Source organism: Capsicum annuum, chromosome 3 (genome assembly GCF_002878395.1).
Source record: "Capsicum annuum cultivar UCD-10X-F1 chromosome 3, UCD10Xv1.1, whole genome shotgun sequence".
Taxonomy (NCBI): Eukaryota; Viridiplantae; Streptophyta; class Magnoliopsida; order Solanales; family Solanaceae; genus Capsicum; species Capsicum annuum.
Window position 1 is genome coordinate 252,198,549 of NC_061113.1, and position 16,919 is coordinate 252,215,467.

The 16,919-nt window shown below is 29.3% G+C and overlaps 1 protein-coding gene across 1 annotated transcript; it reads left to right on the forward strand.

Moving 5' to 3' along the window:
• Positions 1-15,873: 15,873 nt before the first annotated feature.
• Positions 15,874-16,657, forward strand: LOC107864814. The gene is made up of 2 exons (XM_016711237.2): positions 15,874-16,224; positions 16,406-16,657. Exons 1-2 carry the CDS (start codon positions 15,874-15,876, stop codon positions 16,655-16,657), a joined length of 603 nt encoding a protein of 200 aa, XP_016566723.2.
• The last annotated feature ends 262 nt before the right edge of the window (positions 16,658-16,919 follow it).

A 16,919-nucleotide genomic window follows, 5' to 3' on the forward strand; every position in this document is an offset into this window, starting at 1 on the left:
TTTTTTCGTTTTTGTATATGTTGGTTATATAAATTTGTGGTGAGCTTTTGGTTTGAAATACAGTGATCTATATAATTTAATATACATACATGAATATTGGGTTTATGTAAATTCGTATATATGTGTTACACATACATTACTCAGCACATATACATAAGTTAGTTTTTCCATTACGTTATGTTATGTTAGTTTGATGCACTGAACATACAATGTGTATATGAATAACATATACATAAACTTCAATATGTTGTTAAACTAATGCTGCTTTGTGTACTTCTATACATCATATTTTCTGTGTATATGTATATATTTTTTGAAGAGGTATTTAAGGTAATGGATATTAGGTATGTATATGTTGACATATATATCACTTCTGATACTTTGTTTGTTGTTTTTTTGAACAAATAATTCTCTCAATTCAATTTTATGTTTATGATAGTAACATACATAAGTTTAGTATTTAATTTTACAACGCATGCTCATATTGACATATATATGTTTTGTTATTTTAGTGTTTCATATAGTTTGTGTTTTGTTATTTTAGTTTGACGCACTGAACATGCCATGTGTTTATGAATAATATATACATAAACTTCAATATGTTGGTAGATTACTACTGTGATGTGAACTGCATATACATAATGGATATCAGTTATGTATATATTGACATATACATCACTGATGATATATTGTTTTCTGTGTTTTAGAATCAATACTTCTCACAAGTCAATTTTATGTATATGTTAGTAATATACATAAGTTTAGTGTTATTTTCATTTAAAAACACATGCTCACATATCATGTGTTGTTTCTTTCTCAATAGGGTATGAAATACATGATAAGAAAGGTCCCTGCGCATTCGTTACATTTCGGTAGTTATTGCAATCGATAATTTGAAGAAGAAATAAAAAATTATCTTGGTGAAGAAGTTGTAAATCTGTTCCGGCAAATAATTTTTGGTTCATTCCTAGACATTTCGAATTGTAATTATTAGGGTCAATTATCCAAATGCTTGCTAATGCTCGAGATAGAACAAGACAATCCGGATGAAATATACGTTTACGTGCAGTGAACCACACTCAAGTTTTCTATTATTGAGTATATCATTATATCCGGTCTTAAATATTCAGAAAACATCGAGGAGCACCTTTTTTCTGTTACATCAAAGTTTGCATTAATGACGAAGTATTTTCCAGGATCTAAGAGTTCTGTCAAAAGGAGTTTCTTTATAGAGTGATTCAAGTTGGGCAATTTTGAAAACAATTCTGATGCTCTGAATATGTCAATAATTTACTTCATTCACACCTTTCTGTATTCAAAAGTACATGATTCTACAATTAGCAAATCGGATTTTGTGATGGTTGAGAATGATAGTTACGAACAATTTTCATGGGGGAAGAGTTTATTTGAAGAACTTACTGCATTGTGGAGATAGAATTTTTTTGTTGTGAAACAGTTATACTCGATGGGGGGAATGTCTCACGTGCTGAATGTTTGGATGTATGAATGATGTTCTAAGGTAGACAGTACGATAGCCGAGCAAGTGGGAAATGTAATTCCTTGAATTTTCAACTGGAAGGTGATTGGAATCAAAGTTAAGTACGAAAAATTTATGGCTGGTATGTTCAACAAGGTAAGTATGATGTATATTATTTCGATCTTAGTTTTAATTTTCAACGTGCTTACTTTAATAGACTGTTACTGTTGCTATTTTTTATTGTTTAATAGTTTGTATACAATAATATACGACCAAATCATGAAGAAGTACAAAGTCTTGATTTGCAAATGATTGAGGGATTTCAATTAAAAGAAGCTGAAAGTGGATTTCCTCCAGAAATTGATGCAGATTGTTTCGATAAAAGATCTGTTGTCGACGTACAGTCACAAGTGGACCTCGATATACAAGGTTTTGAGGAATTTAGTACGGTCCCTAATACAGAAATTCTCAAGAAGGCAGGTTTGATTATTGATGCTTCAATATCTCATCCGACTAAGAAGCGAAAAACAGTCCGTTTTGATTCCACAACTGCCGAGTGGCAAGTTTGTCAGAAAACACCACCTTTTGTTTCAACAAGAACTGTGCCAACCCAAATAACAACTTTTTCAAATTCGGAGCGTGTTCATGCCGAAAATACAACTCCATCATCGTCACTCAAGTCAGTTTGTCAGGACAATTCTGATGAAAAGTGGGATGATATAAAGTTATTTTTGCAATCTTATGTAAGTTCATTCATATCTAATAGTCAACTTTCTTCAGCTTTTGACATGTTGGTATACACAAAATTCAACTTTCATCAACATGTAGTCTTATGTAAGTTCATTTTGACATGTAGGTTGACACAAAAATCAACTTTCTTCATGATCTAATAGTCAAACAACATCAAGACTCAAATGAAAAAATGGATAAATAACATGTCGAACTTATCCAAATGTTGAAACACAACAGCCAAAACAATGAAAAAGTACACCAAAAAATAATTTAAGTTATACAATTCATGATTTTGTATTTTTTTTTGCTTCAATTTTGTGCATTTATACATATTCTGAATTAGAATTGTATTACGTATTATTTAACTATTATTTGTACAATGTCTTATAACATACATAAAATGCTTACTTTGTGTTATATAATATTCAAATAATATGCCATGTATATTAACTATTTCTCATGGAGTCGATAGTTGCAGTGGCATAGTAGCTGTCAATTATGTTATGTATATTAACTAATATACACAACTGCTTTAAGTTAAATACACAATATAATCATAAGTTATACTCATAAGTATGATGTGTAGTTTATAGCTATGTCTATTACATACATTTTATGTTTGTAATATAACATATATAAATTGTTACATTGTGGTATGTAATATACCAACAACATGGTATGTATATTATCTATTTCTCATGAAATTGATAGTTGCATTGGCATAATAGCTGACAATAATGATATGTATTTTAACTAATATAATCACAAGTTATACTATGTGTATTTTATAGCTATGTATATTACATTGTAATGGCATAGTATCTGATATATCTACTACAACAAACTATAAAGTTTAGGTTTTGGATGGTTTAACTGTCGGAGAAAAATCAACACAAGCTCAAGTAGACGAGATGGATATCATGCAAAATATTGAAGGCATACAAAAAAGAGTACTTTTTTAAACATACATTATTATTAGATCAGGTTGATGTTATCAATTTTTTTCTAAAGATACTATACTTGTTTCAACACCATCAGCAAGAGGGAGAAGAAAAAACAGGAAATGTACCATCTAAAGAAGATGTTGAAGATATTGACATCTTCAAAACCTTGAAAGAAAAAGGAAAAAAAGACATTTACTCACAAGTGATAATTATACATACTTTGTTACATATGTTACTTTTTCGTTACTTCTTTAATTTTTTAATTTTTATCCAGCTTAGAATTTGGTACAAATTGAATGTTGTTTAGCGATAGTTATATTTGCGTTACAATGTTTACACATTATATTATATGTATATTATTATAATATACACATATGCAGCACAACACAAATTATGAAAGTAATTAACATATAAAGCAATAATTTTTTTATTCATAAATTTTCGACAAGACAGATAAATCAACAGACGTATACTTTGCTGATGATCTAATGGATTGTCACTATTTTGATTGGAACCGCAGTCCCATACAACAACAATCACAGGTTAAAGATCTCAGAATTTAACGTTTACAATTAAAATATTGAATTGACTTAGTTATGTATATGTTTTACATTATGATTGGTAGGATGTCAAAGGATGCAGTGAGGATAATGCTACTACCATCCTAGATACTCTTGTAGAATCCGTGGTAAATCACAATTCCGACAACACCAATGTTGGAACATCTACTACTGTGCATGTCCATAATGATCACAAGGTAAATAAATAAAGTCATTCTTTTTCAGTCATAGGTCAAATATGTAAGAAATGTACTATTTTTTTGCTTACAGTTAAATGTAAATAATGACCTACTTTTGTATATGTTTGTGTTATGTTTTCAAGGATGTTGAAGGAGTTAGTGCTGATATTGGGCCTGCCACATTGGAATGTCTAGTGGCAGCTGTGGAAAATCAGAAACCTAACAATGATAATGTTGGAACATCTAATATGTAGGTAACTTTAATAAAAATTATTTTGCCCTGCATGTCTTAATTTTCACACATGGCATTACTTCTATGTGCGCGTTAAACCAAATATAACAATACATACTTCAAATTTAATCTTAGGTTGATTATTCGAGTACACTTCCTGAATGGGCTCAAGTCGAGTTAGATGTGATATTGAAAGTTATTGCAGCACCAGTTGATGACATTCCTATAGAAGTAGTTCCAACGGCAGAATCAGTTGTGAACTAAAACAACATCTCTGATAGTCAGCCTCCTCTTGATTTTTCTGATGCTGTTGTCGCAGCTCATCAAGCTGCGAAAATCCCTGCTAAGATTGCTAAGAAAATCAGGATGATATCCAAAGTTTTCAAGTCTCCATACACAACATAATATGCTTCTGGTTCTAAAGCGATTGAGGATCAGATCGAAGAACAGAAACAACAATTCACTTTTGATGGTTTTCTAATATCTAACACTATGTCAAGTAGTGTAATTGAAGAGTTCAAACAGTGGGTGGAGGAAGGATTATTGAAGTTTCATGCTAAAAAGTAAGTTTTTATCGATATTAAAATTAATTATTTCACTCAATGAATGTAGTACATTCTTTTTTATAATAACAAATTTAATTTTTTTATAGAAAATATGATGATGATCACTACAAAGAAAAATCATCTTCGCTAGGAGTTCATGAAATTGATTTTGTGGTTGCTCATGAACGGACAAAAAATTAGTTTTTCTTGATGTCTCAAAAGAACACATGTTGGAACGATGAGGTATTTAAACTTTTTAATTTGATAATCATTCGTTTTTACTTGTTTTGTTATGTTGTATACATACATGCATGGTATATATGTGTTAACCTACTTCGAAGATTTTGTATATGTTAAATAAGTTTAAAATAAACTATGTTTCTCTTAAACTAATACTTCAATTTCTATTTTATATACATCATGTTTTTGCACTATATATGTGTTCATTTTTTATATTATCAGTTTAGGCATTTGACAACACCTACATATACGTTATAATATACATCACTGTTGATTTTTGTGTCATGTTTGTTCTAGTATCCTCAGGTCACACAAAAAAAGTTTGTGTATATGTTAACAAATTCATCACTACTAAAATAGCTGAACATCATCTATGTATATAATAACCTATATGTTAACTATGTATATGTCTACCTTAATATATGTATTAGATTGCTAATGTCTATGTATGTTAATAATTGATAATCAGTATGTATATTTAATAGTATACATCACTGAATGTATGTAGTTATGAACTTTCTTGCATACTCAGGTTTCATCATATTTTATGTATATACATTTATTATCTAGATGTATATCTACAATCACTATTCTTAAAAGTATGCGATTTTTATTATATAGGACATAATTTGTTTCATTTTTTCTCCTCTTTTGTAGCATATTGATGTCATTTTCTATCATTTGCGGAAGAATTTAAAATTAAGGAATGATCAAGATTACAGGTTCACAACAATCAACTATTTTTTCAAGAACTACATTGATAAGACATACCCCAGATACTATGAAGACGATACAAATACAGTCCTGACTACACAACAAGATTATGTTGAATCTGTTCGCGTTGCTCTAATTGAAGAGGCAATAACACATATAATCAAGGGATATTGCATGTCATCTGGTTTACCATGGCACCAAGTTGATGAGGTGTATGTTCCTATCAACTGCAATGACAATTTTCACTGAGTGTTAGCTGTTATTGCCCTGAAGGATGGACGCATACGCGTCTATGATTCGTTGTCCAGACGAAGAAATACAGAATCAATTACTGAGATTCAAAAGATGGCTAAGATGTTGCCAACTTACCTCTCTGGCAACAAATTTTATGATGAAACATCTCTTACAGACTGGCCTAATCTTAAATAAGATTACTCAAACGACACAAATTCTGAATGAACATCCCTTTGACGTTGAGTATGTTCAACATATTATGCAACAAGAATGCGACAGTGTGTAAGTATACTTATATATTCTTTTTCTTTGCAATATTACTGTACATGTATTAATGTATTTGTATTTTTCATTGCTAGTAAGTATTACGTAATAACTTCTATTATTTTTTTTATGTATGACGGAATTGTGGAGTTTTTGTTGATGGTTATGCAGAATACCTAAGTAAAGAAATGAACATATCTTCTGATGATTTTGAAGCAGAATATCATAGAATGCGTTACGCCACACTACTTCTAAAATATGGTATTTAAAAAGCAAAGAAAGATTATGTTAGTAAAAATGATGACCCTCCATGACCAAAGTCAAGAATTATACAAATTTCAGATGATAATGCAATAGTTTGCATTGAGTAGTCTTACTGAAGAATATTGTTAAGATTTTTAATGTATTCTGTTGAAATTTGTTAGGAATTTTTAAAGTTTTAATTATTTTAGTTGTTTTGTAAGGCATAGTTTTTAATTTAATGAATATGATGAAATTTTTATTTGACATATGTATTTTTTAGTAATGAAGAATGCAGTTTTTGATCAATGTTACATATGACAACATTTACATATATTTGTGGCTGTTATGTCTGTATATGTTTTCATATACATTGTAAACAATAAAAGTTTATACTGTATATTGTAAAATATACATAGTTGTAATGTGTGTATATGTTTTAATATACACAAAACCTCCTAATTTTAATCTGTGTATATATTATAATATACATATTACATTATATAACTAACTAATAAATGCTGAAAAATATACACAAGTATACATTTAATTGAAAAAATATATATTAAAGAAGTAAGTTAATTCAACGCTATATGTAAAACTCATAACATTTGTTTTAAAATTTTTTTGTTTACAACTATATGTTTACATTTACAACTCAAACGTTATATAACAGAGTTATGTATATTAAATGATCTACATTAATTAATATATAATATACATAAAACATATATCTAATTTAAAGGCTATAAATACAATTTATGTATGTTGTATAATATACATAACTGTACCATCTACTAGTTTCCAACGTTATTTTATTTCTCTTCACAAGTATAGCAAAACAATAAGTTAATTCAATATTATACAGAAAACACATAACAGTTGATTTTCAAAATTTATTTTTTTTTTAAAAATTAAACTTACACATCACAGTTTTTACATTGGAGTTATGTACGTTTTATGATATACAGGTTACCATTGTTTGATAATATACACAACTGTGTTACTCTAGAATATTACAAATTGCAGATCATAATGCAATAGTTTGCATTCAGTACTCTTACTGAAGAATATTGTTAAGATTTTTAATGTATTCTGCTGAAATTTGTTAGAAATTTTTAAAGTTTTAATTATTTTAGTTGTTTTGTAAGGCAGAATACAGTATTTTTTTTAATGAATATGATGAAGTTTTTGTTTGACGTATGTATTTTTTAGTAATGAAGAATGCAGTTTTTGATGAATGTTGCATATGACAATATTTACATATATTTGTGGTTGTTATGTCTGTATATGTTTTCATATACATTGTAAACAATAAAAGTTCATACTGTATATTGTAAAATATACATAATTGTAATGTGTGTATATGTTTTAATATACACAAAACCTCCTAATTTTAATCTGTGTATATATATTATAATATACATATTACATTATATAACTAACTAATAAATGCTGAAAAATATACATAAGTATACATTTAATTGAAAAGAAATATATATTAAAGAAGTAAGTTAATTCAATGCTATATGTAAAACTCATAATGTTTGTTTTTAAAATTTTTTGTTTACAACTATATGTTTACATTTACAACTCAGACGTTATAGAACAGAGCTATGTATATTAAATGATCTACATTAATTAATATATAATATACATAAAACATATATCTGATTTAAAGGCTATAAATATAATTTATGTACGTTATATAATATACATAATTGTATCACCTACTGGTTTTCAACGTTATTTCATTTCTCTTCGTAAGTATAACAAAACAATAAGTTAATTCCACATTATACAGAAAACACATAACAGTTGATTTCCAAAATTTATTTTTTAAAAACAATTAAACTTACATATCACAATTTTTACATTGGAGCTATGTACGTTTTATGATATAAAGGTTACCATTGTTTGATAATATACACAACTGTGTTGCTCTAGAATATTTCAAAGCACTTATGAAAATACACCAGCGTATACATAAAAATCACAAATAAGAAAAATAAATAAACACTAAAATTAAAATTGAAATAAACAATAATTTATTTAAAAGAAAAAAAAATACAAAAATAAATCAGTTAGTACTCTTCAAGAGTCTAGCAAAACAATAAACTAGTTCTCCTTTGGAAAAAAACTACATGAATGCCTATTGTGCCCTTCATGGCCGCATCGTACACAACGGTTTGTGCTTGAAGAAAGTGTTTCACTTGATTTCTTCTTCCTCCCCTTCTTCAATCTACCAAAAAGTCTTTTGTATAACGGTGGCAACACTTCTTCTTCATCTACACTGTTGGGAACATCCCAATCTTTCTTGTCTTGCATTGGAACGATTGGAACCTCATATGCCTTGACCAATGTGTTTGGCTTGTAGTATTATGAACAGTAATCTCCAAAAAAATTTACATATTTACTTCAATACAGCTATAGCGTGAGCACAAGGAATTTGATCTATTTGAAACCTCGCACAGTTGCATGGGCCATTTTCTAAATCAACAATGTATCTTCTTCCAGATTCATAAACCGAATATATATATATATATATATATATATATATATATATATATATATATATATATATATATGTTGAAGAAGCCTACACCTAAACAAAAAATCAAAAAAAATTATTTTTTACTGAAAATATAAATTTAAATACACTTATTTTCAGTCAAATAAATACTACATATAAATGCACATTTCAAAAATTTAAAGCTTATACATACCGTCATTCTCAAAGCTTTCACACCGTTGAGAGTAAGAATTTCTTCAAATAGATGATCCAAAGTGGTACTTGTATAAGAAGCTATTTCACTGTTCTTACAGTTCCAAGAATCAAATAATATTCAAACTTCTTCTAAGAATCCATATATTGGCAATTCCCGGACCTCTACCAAACAATCATTAATACACTCAACAATATTCGAGGTCATCATCCGAGCTCTATTTACCGATGAATGACATCTACTCCGATTTTCATATCCAGCTTCTTGTAAATATTTTTTCACTCTTAAATCAGCTTTTTCAATCTTTACCATCAAATATTCAAAATCATCTTTCCTATAAGCTTTAGCCATTGAATAAAATAAATTACTGATACTTTCTTTGCTTTTATAAAAGCAACTACAAATACTTTTTCAAAGATGTCATATACACGCAAGATGTGGGATATTTGGATATACGACACTGACAACTTTTATAATACTTTCGTTCCTATCAGATACAACACACATCTTTTCACGTTCACCGAATACAACTTGAACTGATTGAAAAATCATGTCCATAAATTATCATTCTCAGTATCCACAAGCCCATACGCAAGTGGTAATATGCATCCTAAATTAAGTAAAAACTGTATTAGTAGAATAACAACAAGATTTTTTTAAAGTCTACTGGACAAAATTTTTATATGTGTTAACATATACATAGATGTATATGTTAACATATACGTAGTTAACATATGTTATTAGAATATACATAACTACGTACGTGATAATAAATACAATTTTTACTGTTTTTTTTTTTAAAGTTAACGAATTTTTTCAATAACCTTAAAAAAAAATTAAATATGACATACAATGAATGTTTAAAAAAAAATCAGGGATTTATGATTTTTCACATACCTGCACCATCAAGAGTACTTGCTGAGACAAAAGTGCCTTAATATGGTCCACTTAAATGTGCACCATCAACAACAACAACAGGCCTGCAATGCTCAAAACCCCTTATCATGGGATGCAATGCTATAAACAAATACATGAACCGATTATCCCATGATTTGTGCATTGCAACGTGCGAATTAGGATATATATTTTTTAACATATCAGTGTATCTCGGCATCTGTCTATAATCATCCGCAGGTACGCCCCTTAGCAAAGCGATGGCATGCTCCTTCGCACGCCATACTTTCATATAATTTATATCCACACCATACACAACTTTCATTTCTTCAATGATGTCCCCCGGTGTGTGCCTTCTCTTATAGTTAACTAGTTTTGGAGTTGTGAATTAATATACAAAAGAAGTTGTCGTCAAAATATTCTACAGTACCCTATCCCTCAAATTGCATATATGTTCTAGATTAAATTTTTGAATCATAAAAACATCTATTTTTTTGTAACTAGATGCTTCCAACTTTTACGTGCTTTTCTCATTGTAACAGAGGAGTACATAGCTGAAATATAAAAAACACTATTCAAATGATTATAATTTGCATCATTTCATAAGTTTTAATGATTTAATTGTTACAAACCCATCATAATACAACACAGATATGCATAATATTTCATCAAAGAAAGCTATATACAATCTAATAATTCACGTAATAAACTTTAAAGATGAAGTATGCAGATTATGGATTAAATAACACATCTACTGACATGTTATCAGTTATGTATATTTTTACACGTACATAACTACTTATTTATATATTTTAATATACATAACATATTTCACTTACCAAAACTGATAATATAAACAATTAAAATCATAAACATAGCAACTTATATGTATATTAAATCAATCACCTCAGAAATATTAATAACAAAGAATGGTAACCAGTTTTGTTGTATGTATCCGATGGCTTTTCAGAAAATTAAAAAAAATATATAAATTGAAATTCATTACCTCACATAAATATACATAGCTTCAACATACTAACAAACAGATATTGCAGAGGTTACACTGATAGTTTTTATTTCGATTTTAGTTTTAGCACTAAAAAATACACATGTTCATGCAACTATATATAACATTTTAATTAAAAACAAATAATATAAAATATTCAATGATTTCCTATATCATACTGCTTAGTATAAAAAAGATACGATTTCACCTTTTTTTATCTGATCGTTTTGCTCTAACATTGAATCCATTAGTCACCTTATATTTCGACATCACTGAAACAAGCGTATTTTTATCCTTATACATCTGTTTTACCTTTACATCAATACTTTTGCTATCACATATCAAGTTATCTTCAACCTCTGGTACATACAAAGCATACTCATTTTGTGTCTCAGCAACAGATAAAGCCAAAGCATCAGATTCAACACCTTCCAGGCAAATCACAGCTCCTGTTTTCCTATCGAACAATACGTCATCTTTAATTTTTTTTTATTTTTGAAATACATAAAGGATATATCATGAACGACGGTTGAATTTTTTTCAACTCGACATACAATTGTACGTTATTATCGTTACGGGTATGAAAAGGTGAATCATTCCCGTCAACAACATAACGTACATCAATATTTTTTCGAGTTTCATCAATATTTAGTTCATCAGCAATCGACGAAATCAACCTCAAATAATTTACTGATTCAGCAACAACAATCCCTTCACTTTATAATCCACATATTCTGTTTGATATCTCCATTTACCCGAGTACCTTAAAAGAATAGCAATATTCATCTTCAATAATTGAAAATAATTTATTTTCTTCAGTAAACAATAAAAACAGAGTAAAATTTGATTTTTGATTTATGCTTTTGCTTCAGATTTGCGTTTTTAGGTATTTGTGATTTTTAAAATTTGAAATTCCATTCATGAAATATGATTTATGGGATGCAATAATCCACGTATTAAATTAGTTGCGCCATTTACCTCAATGAATACTGAATATCTGTTACTCCCTGTTTTCTAGGACTCTAACAGATTACATTATACATAACTTGTTATGTATATGCCTTTTAAAGAATGTATATTAAACGGGAGAGAGACTAAACTAATTAAAAAATGGAATGGGATGTAATTACTTCTAAAATATTGAGATTTATGAAATCTATACTTTATCATCAGCATTTCAAAGTTATTAGGCTCTGTTTTCACAAATAGGAACTACTTATTAGGCCATTGGTTAAATAGGTTGAAGATCTAGAGATACAGTAGTCAATATAACATATTTCTATTAAAAAAATAAAATTCATTTATTGTTGTAATAGTTAGTATGAACGTTTTAAGTTAAAAGCAAGGTATTACATAACATTTGGCAAAGGTTACAACCATAGTTTTAAAACAACAAAATATTTAATAATTGTCAGGAGGTGTATGTTTATCACAATTATGTTGTTCCGAACAGGCAGTTGTACATTATACAATTATCAGTAATATCGCCATATTCAAGCCTCCGGTTGGCATTTAGGTTGGACATGATCGAAAAAAAAAGTTATTTGGGGTGTGGTCGGAGGTTAAGCTACGCAACAGGGAGACTATTCAAGTTTTAGAGAAAATCTCCCTCATTATTGAACAGGGACCCTACTATTATTGACCTTTTGCCGGGAACTCCATACAACCAACAGATTGCAAATTGTTGCAAAGGCGGAGTACTGCGCTCATGGATTCAAGACCCAGAGAATACCGTCAACGTGTTCCAACTCAGTGTTGGTAAAGAGGGAACCAGTAAAAAATAGTTAAAACCAGTATAAAAGAAAATGAAGTTAAAACCTAAAAATTGATACAAACTGATATATAAAACAGTTAATCAACATATAATAAAAAGCACTAAGCAGGGAATAAAAATAATATTAGGGGGTTTTGAGAGAAAGACTCAATATGCAATAAGTCACATGACTTATCCAAATAATATTTAATAGATTCTTATTGAACGAGCGAAATGTACGTGGTGTGCACAAAATGCACTTATGGTGCACAAAATGTTGTTTGTAATATATAATAGTTGAAATAATTCAATGTAGGATTGATTATAATCATAGTTTAAAATAATAAAAAAAATTAAGTGAATAATAATCATTAAATAGATTTAAGCCTATCATTTCATCATTTATCTAACATTTCTTTCTAGCACACACAAGCACAAGTAAATCCAAGTCAAATTTTCCTTGTAAAATTGGGCCAACAATATTATCATGAATATTCAAAATGGGTCTTGCTATACTAATTAGGCTCAGTTATTCTCATTGTGATTGAGCCAGAGATTAGTATTGGGGCACAAATTCTGGATCCAAATCCAAGTTCATTTATCATCAACATATCAAAGTTATCGGGCTTTTTTTGCACAAATATGAACTGCTTACCAGGCCATTGGTTAAATTTGTTGCAGATCTAGGGATACAATAGTCAATACTATAAAACAAATAGTAAATTTTACATATATACCAACATGTTTACCATTAATTACTAAAAATTTCAACATCTTTCAAAATCACCTAAAATTCCAGCATTTGACCTCTGATGATACAAGTTAATTACATTAGATACATATTACTGATACATATATTAATTAACTAAATTAGCATGTTTTAAGGAATGTAACAGATAACTTTGCATTAAATTAGCATTTAAGCTAACTAATTAAGGTAAAAAATAAAATAAAATCCCACATTTAATGGAATTCCGTTATTACTCCACTTCGTTAAAACGTAAACGTTGTTTTAATATATTTTTGAAATTGAGAAATATTCTTTCTTCTTGTTCAGATTAAACACACCAATTTTTTTATTTGATTTGTTAATTTCACTTGTTTGATATGAATATTTCGATACTTTTATGTCATTCCGGTGTTTGAATTAATAAAATTGAGTATGTTGATTATAAGAGTGATGGAATTGTGGTTAGTGAACATGTTACTTACGAAAAACTGATTTCTACAATTGCGGGAGAACTGAAAATTGACGAAACAAGAAAAAAAATTGAAGCTCGTTACATTATTGAAGGAAATGATTGTCCGTTGTTCATTCGTAACGAAATGAGAGTGAAGCTGTATGCTGAAATTAAAAAAACAGAGCATGGATTTGGAACGTATCCTCTTATCATCACTACGTTAGATAAGTCTAATAGTGAAATACTTTTTGATGGGAAAGTTGGTGTTGTAATGTGTTTGGAAAGTTCAACTGAAATAGTTGAAGAAATAATTAGTTATAAATCTAATTCTACTTCTCCTATGCCTTTGTTGGATAGCAAAGGGAACAAGATCATTACTGATTGCAAGCATAGTGATGTTAAGGTTGGACAAATATACAAGGACAAGTGTACTCTCATTTCGGTTATGGCGCGATTTGCAATTGAGCATTGCTTTAATTACTATGCCAAAAGAGCAGATAAGAAAAGGTATGTTATGTTTTTTTTTTTTTTGGTAGCAGGTCTTGGTAATTTTGTGTACGTTAACTGGGAAGGATTATTAATGACAAGATACATTTTTCTATGAAAATGATACATTTTGCTAATCTTGTATCTCATTTTATGTAATTATGATTAATTATATTTCTTGTTGTGTGTTATAAGAAATGTTGTAGATACATATAAATATTCTAGATACATGTTGTAAATTTACAAGATACATGTTGAACAAGTTTCAAGCCGAGATACATTTTGTTATGAAAAATAATACATTTTGCTTATCTTGTATCTCAGTTTATGAAGTTACATTTAATTATGTTTCTCGATGTATTTTATTTTCTCATATATATCAGAGATGTCCTACATACATGTTGTAAAATTTCTACATACATGTTATACAAGTAGTCAATGCTGTTAATGAATATAGAAATCCATTTTTTCTATATTTATTAAGAAGAATAATTTGAACTTTTATTTTCATTGATTCAACTATGTCCTACAATGCCGTTCGGAGATTGTGTTTGGATTTTTAAAGCATCATGTCGTTGGGGTACAGAACTATTTAAAGTTAGATTTTTCCAAGATGTTCACATATGCCCGTTGAAAGATCATGTTTTTACTCAACTTCAAGCTACAGTTGGTTTTGTTAGTGGTTTTGCTGCACCAAAACTTATCAACTATAAGAGAATACACATCCCGAATAATATAATCAAAGATATTAAAAATATTTTCAGTGTAGACATTAACTATCAAAAGGCTTGGAGGGCTAAAGAACGTGCGATTGAGATGTTAAGGGGAAAACCTTCAGATGGTTATCGACAATGGCTCGATATGTATAGATATTAAATTTCGTATATCCAGGTTCACATATTAGAATGCATAAATCCAAGGATAATAAATTTATGTATTTGTTTGTTGCATTGCAACCTTTGAAGAGGGGATTCGAGTATTCCAGGCCTGTAGTTGTGGTTGATGGTGAGCATTTGAGTGGAGCATATAAAGTTACATTTGTTTCCATAACCACTCTTGATAGAGCAGGTAATTTATATTTATTTGTATGTATATTTATTTTTGCGATGTAATTAAAATCATATTTTCTGTTAAATTATCTTTTTAGTTTGAGAAATCATTTATTTGTATCTGATTAATTAATTTTTTATATTATCAAAATTGTAGGATGCATTCTGCCGATTGCGAATGGTGTTGTTGATAGTGAAAACGATAATTCGTGGACTTGATTTTTTGACAACTTCAGAATTGCTTTTGGAGAGCGCGATAGTATGTGTGTTGTATCCGACCGTCATGACAGCATAATAAAGGTTGTGAGTGTTGTATATCTGAATGTGCAGCACCTCGCATGGATTTGACACTTGTGGAAGAATGTTTGCACAAACTTTAGCAAGAGTAAAGATAGACTTAGCGATATTTACTATGCTATGGTCAAGGCTTACCGCAAAGATGAGTTTGATTTTTTCTGGAATCAAGTTGGGAAGATTGATAAGAGGGTAAAGTCTTATCTTGAGGATGTCGGATTTGAAAAATGGGCACGCGTGTATGCACCTGTTAATCGTGGTAGAATGATGACTTCAAATATAGCGGAGTGCATAAATGGTAAATTGAAACTAGCACGTGAGTTGCCGATACTAGAAGTTTTGGAGCAGGCTAGCAAATTGTTTGGAAAGTGGAATTGCAAGAATAGAGAAAGAGTATCGTATGCAAACACATCACTTGATAGTAGATTTAAAGGAATTCTTCAGCTAAATACTTTAAAATCTACAAGGCTTAAGGTTAGTTTTGATGTTTTGTTATGTTTTACATATTATAGAATGCTTGATTCATAATACAGGATACTAGTTGTTTTTAAAATGTTACAGTAACTTAATCAATCTTTTTATTGAATTTAAACAAAATATTCTGTAAAAGAACAATATGTATTTATGTGTAAATATATTATGACTAATCTTGTAGGTTAGTGCATCATCAACATATGTATATTCTGTTTATGATGATGGGAGGAAGTACATAGTATGTCTTGATAGGAGGACTTTCTCTTGTGGTAGATTCCAATTGGACGAGATAAAATGTGAACACGCGATTGCAGTACTAAAAAGCAAGCATGTAGTTGATATGAAGCCTTATTGTTCAGAGTTTTATTATCCCGAAACATTAAGGAAGACGTATGAAGAATCTATGTTTCCAATGCCCGATAAAAAAAACTGAATTGTGCCACAAGAAGTTATGGATGAAGTTGTGTTACCACCAAAATACAAACGTCAACCCGAAAGGCCAAAGAAAAACAGGCACAAGAAATCAAGTGAAACTATGACATCGAGTAGTAATTGTTGCAGGAGATATGGTTATACAGGTCACAACAGGCGTACTTGTAACTTCTTTCCAAAGGAGGACTATCCATGCAGTTGACTGATTATTAATGTGGAATAATTCGTTATCTTCTAGTTGAATTTCTTTCCCTTTTTATGCG

Excerpts from the sequence above, each read along its gene's own strand:
- LOC107864814 (XM_016711237.2), top strand. The coding sequence starts at position 15,874 with ATGGTCAAGGCTTACCGCAAAGATGAGTTTGATTTTTTCTGGAATCAA. Across the intron at positions 16,225-16,405 it reads TAAAATCTACAAGGCTTAAG|GTTAGTGCATCATCAACATA; the intron begins GTTAGTTTTGAT and ends CTAATCTTGTAG.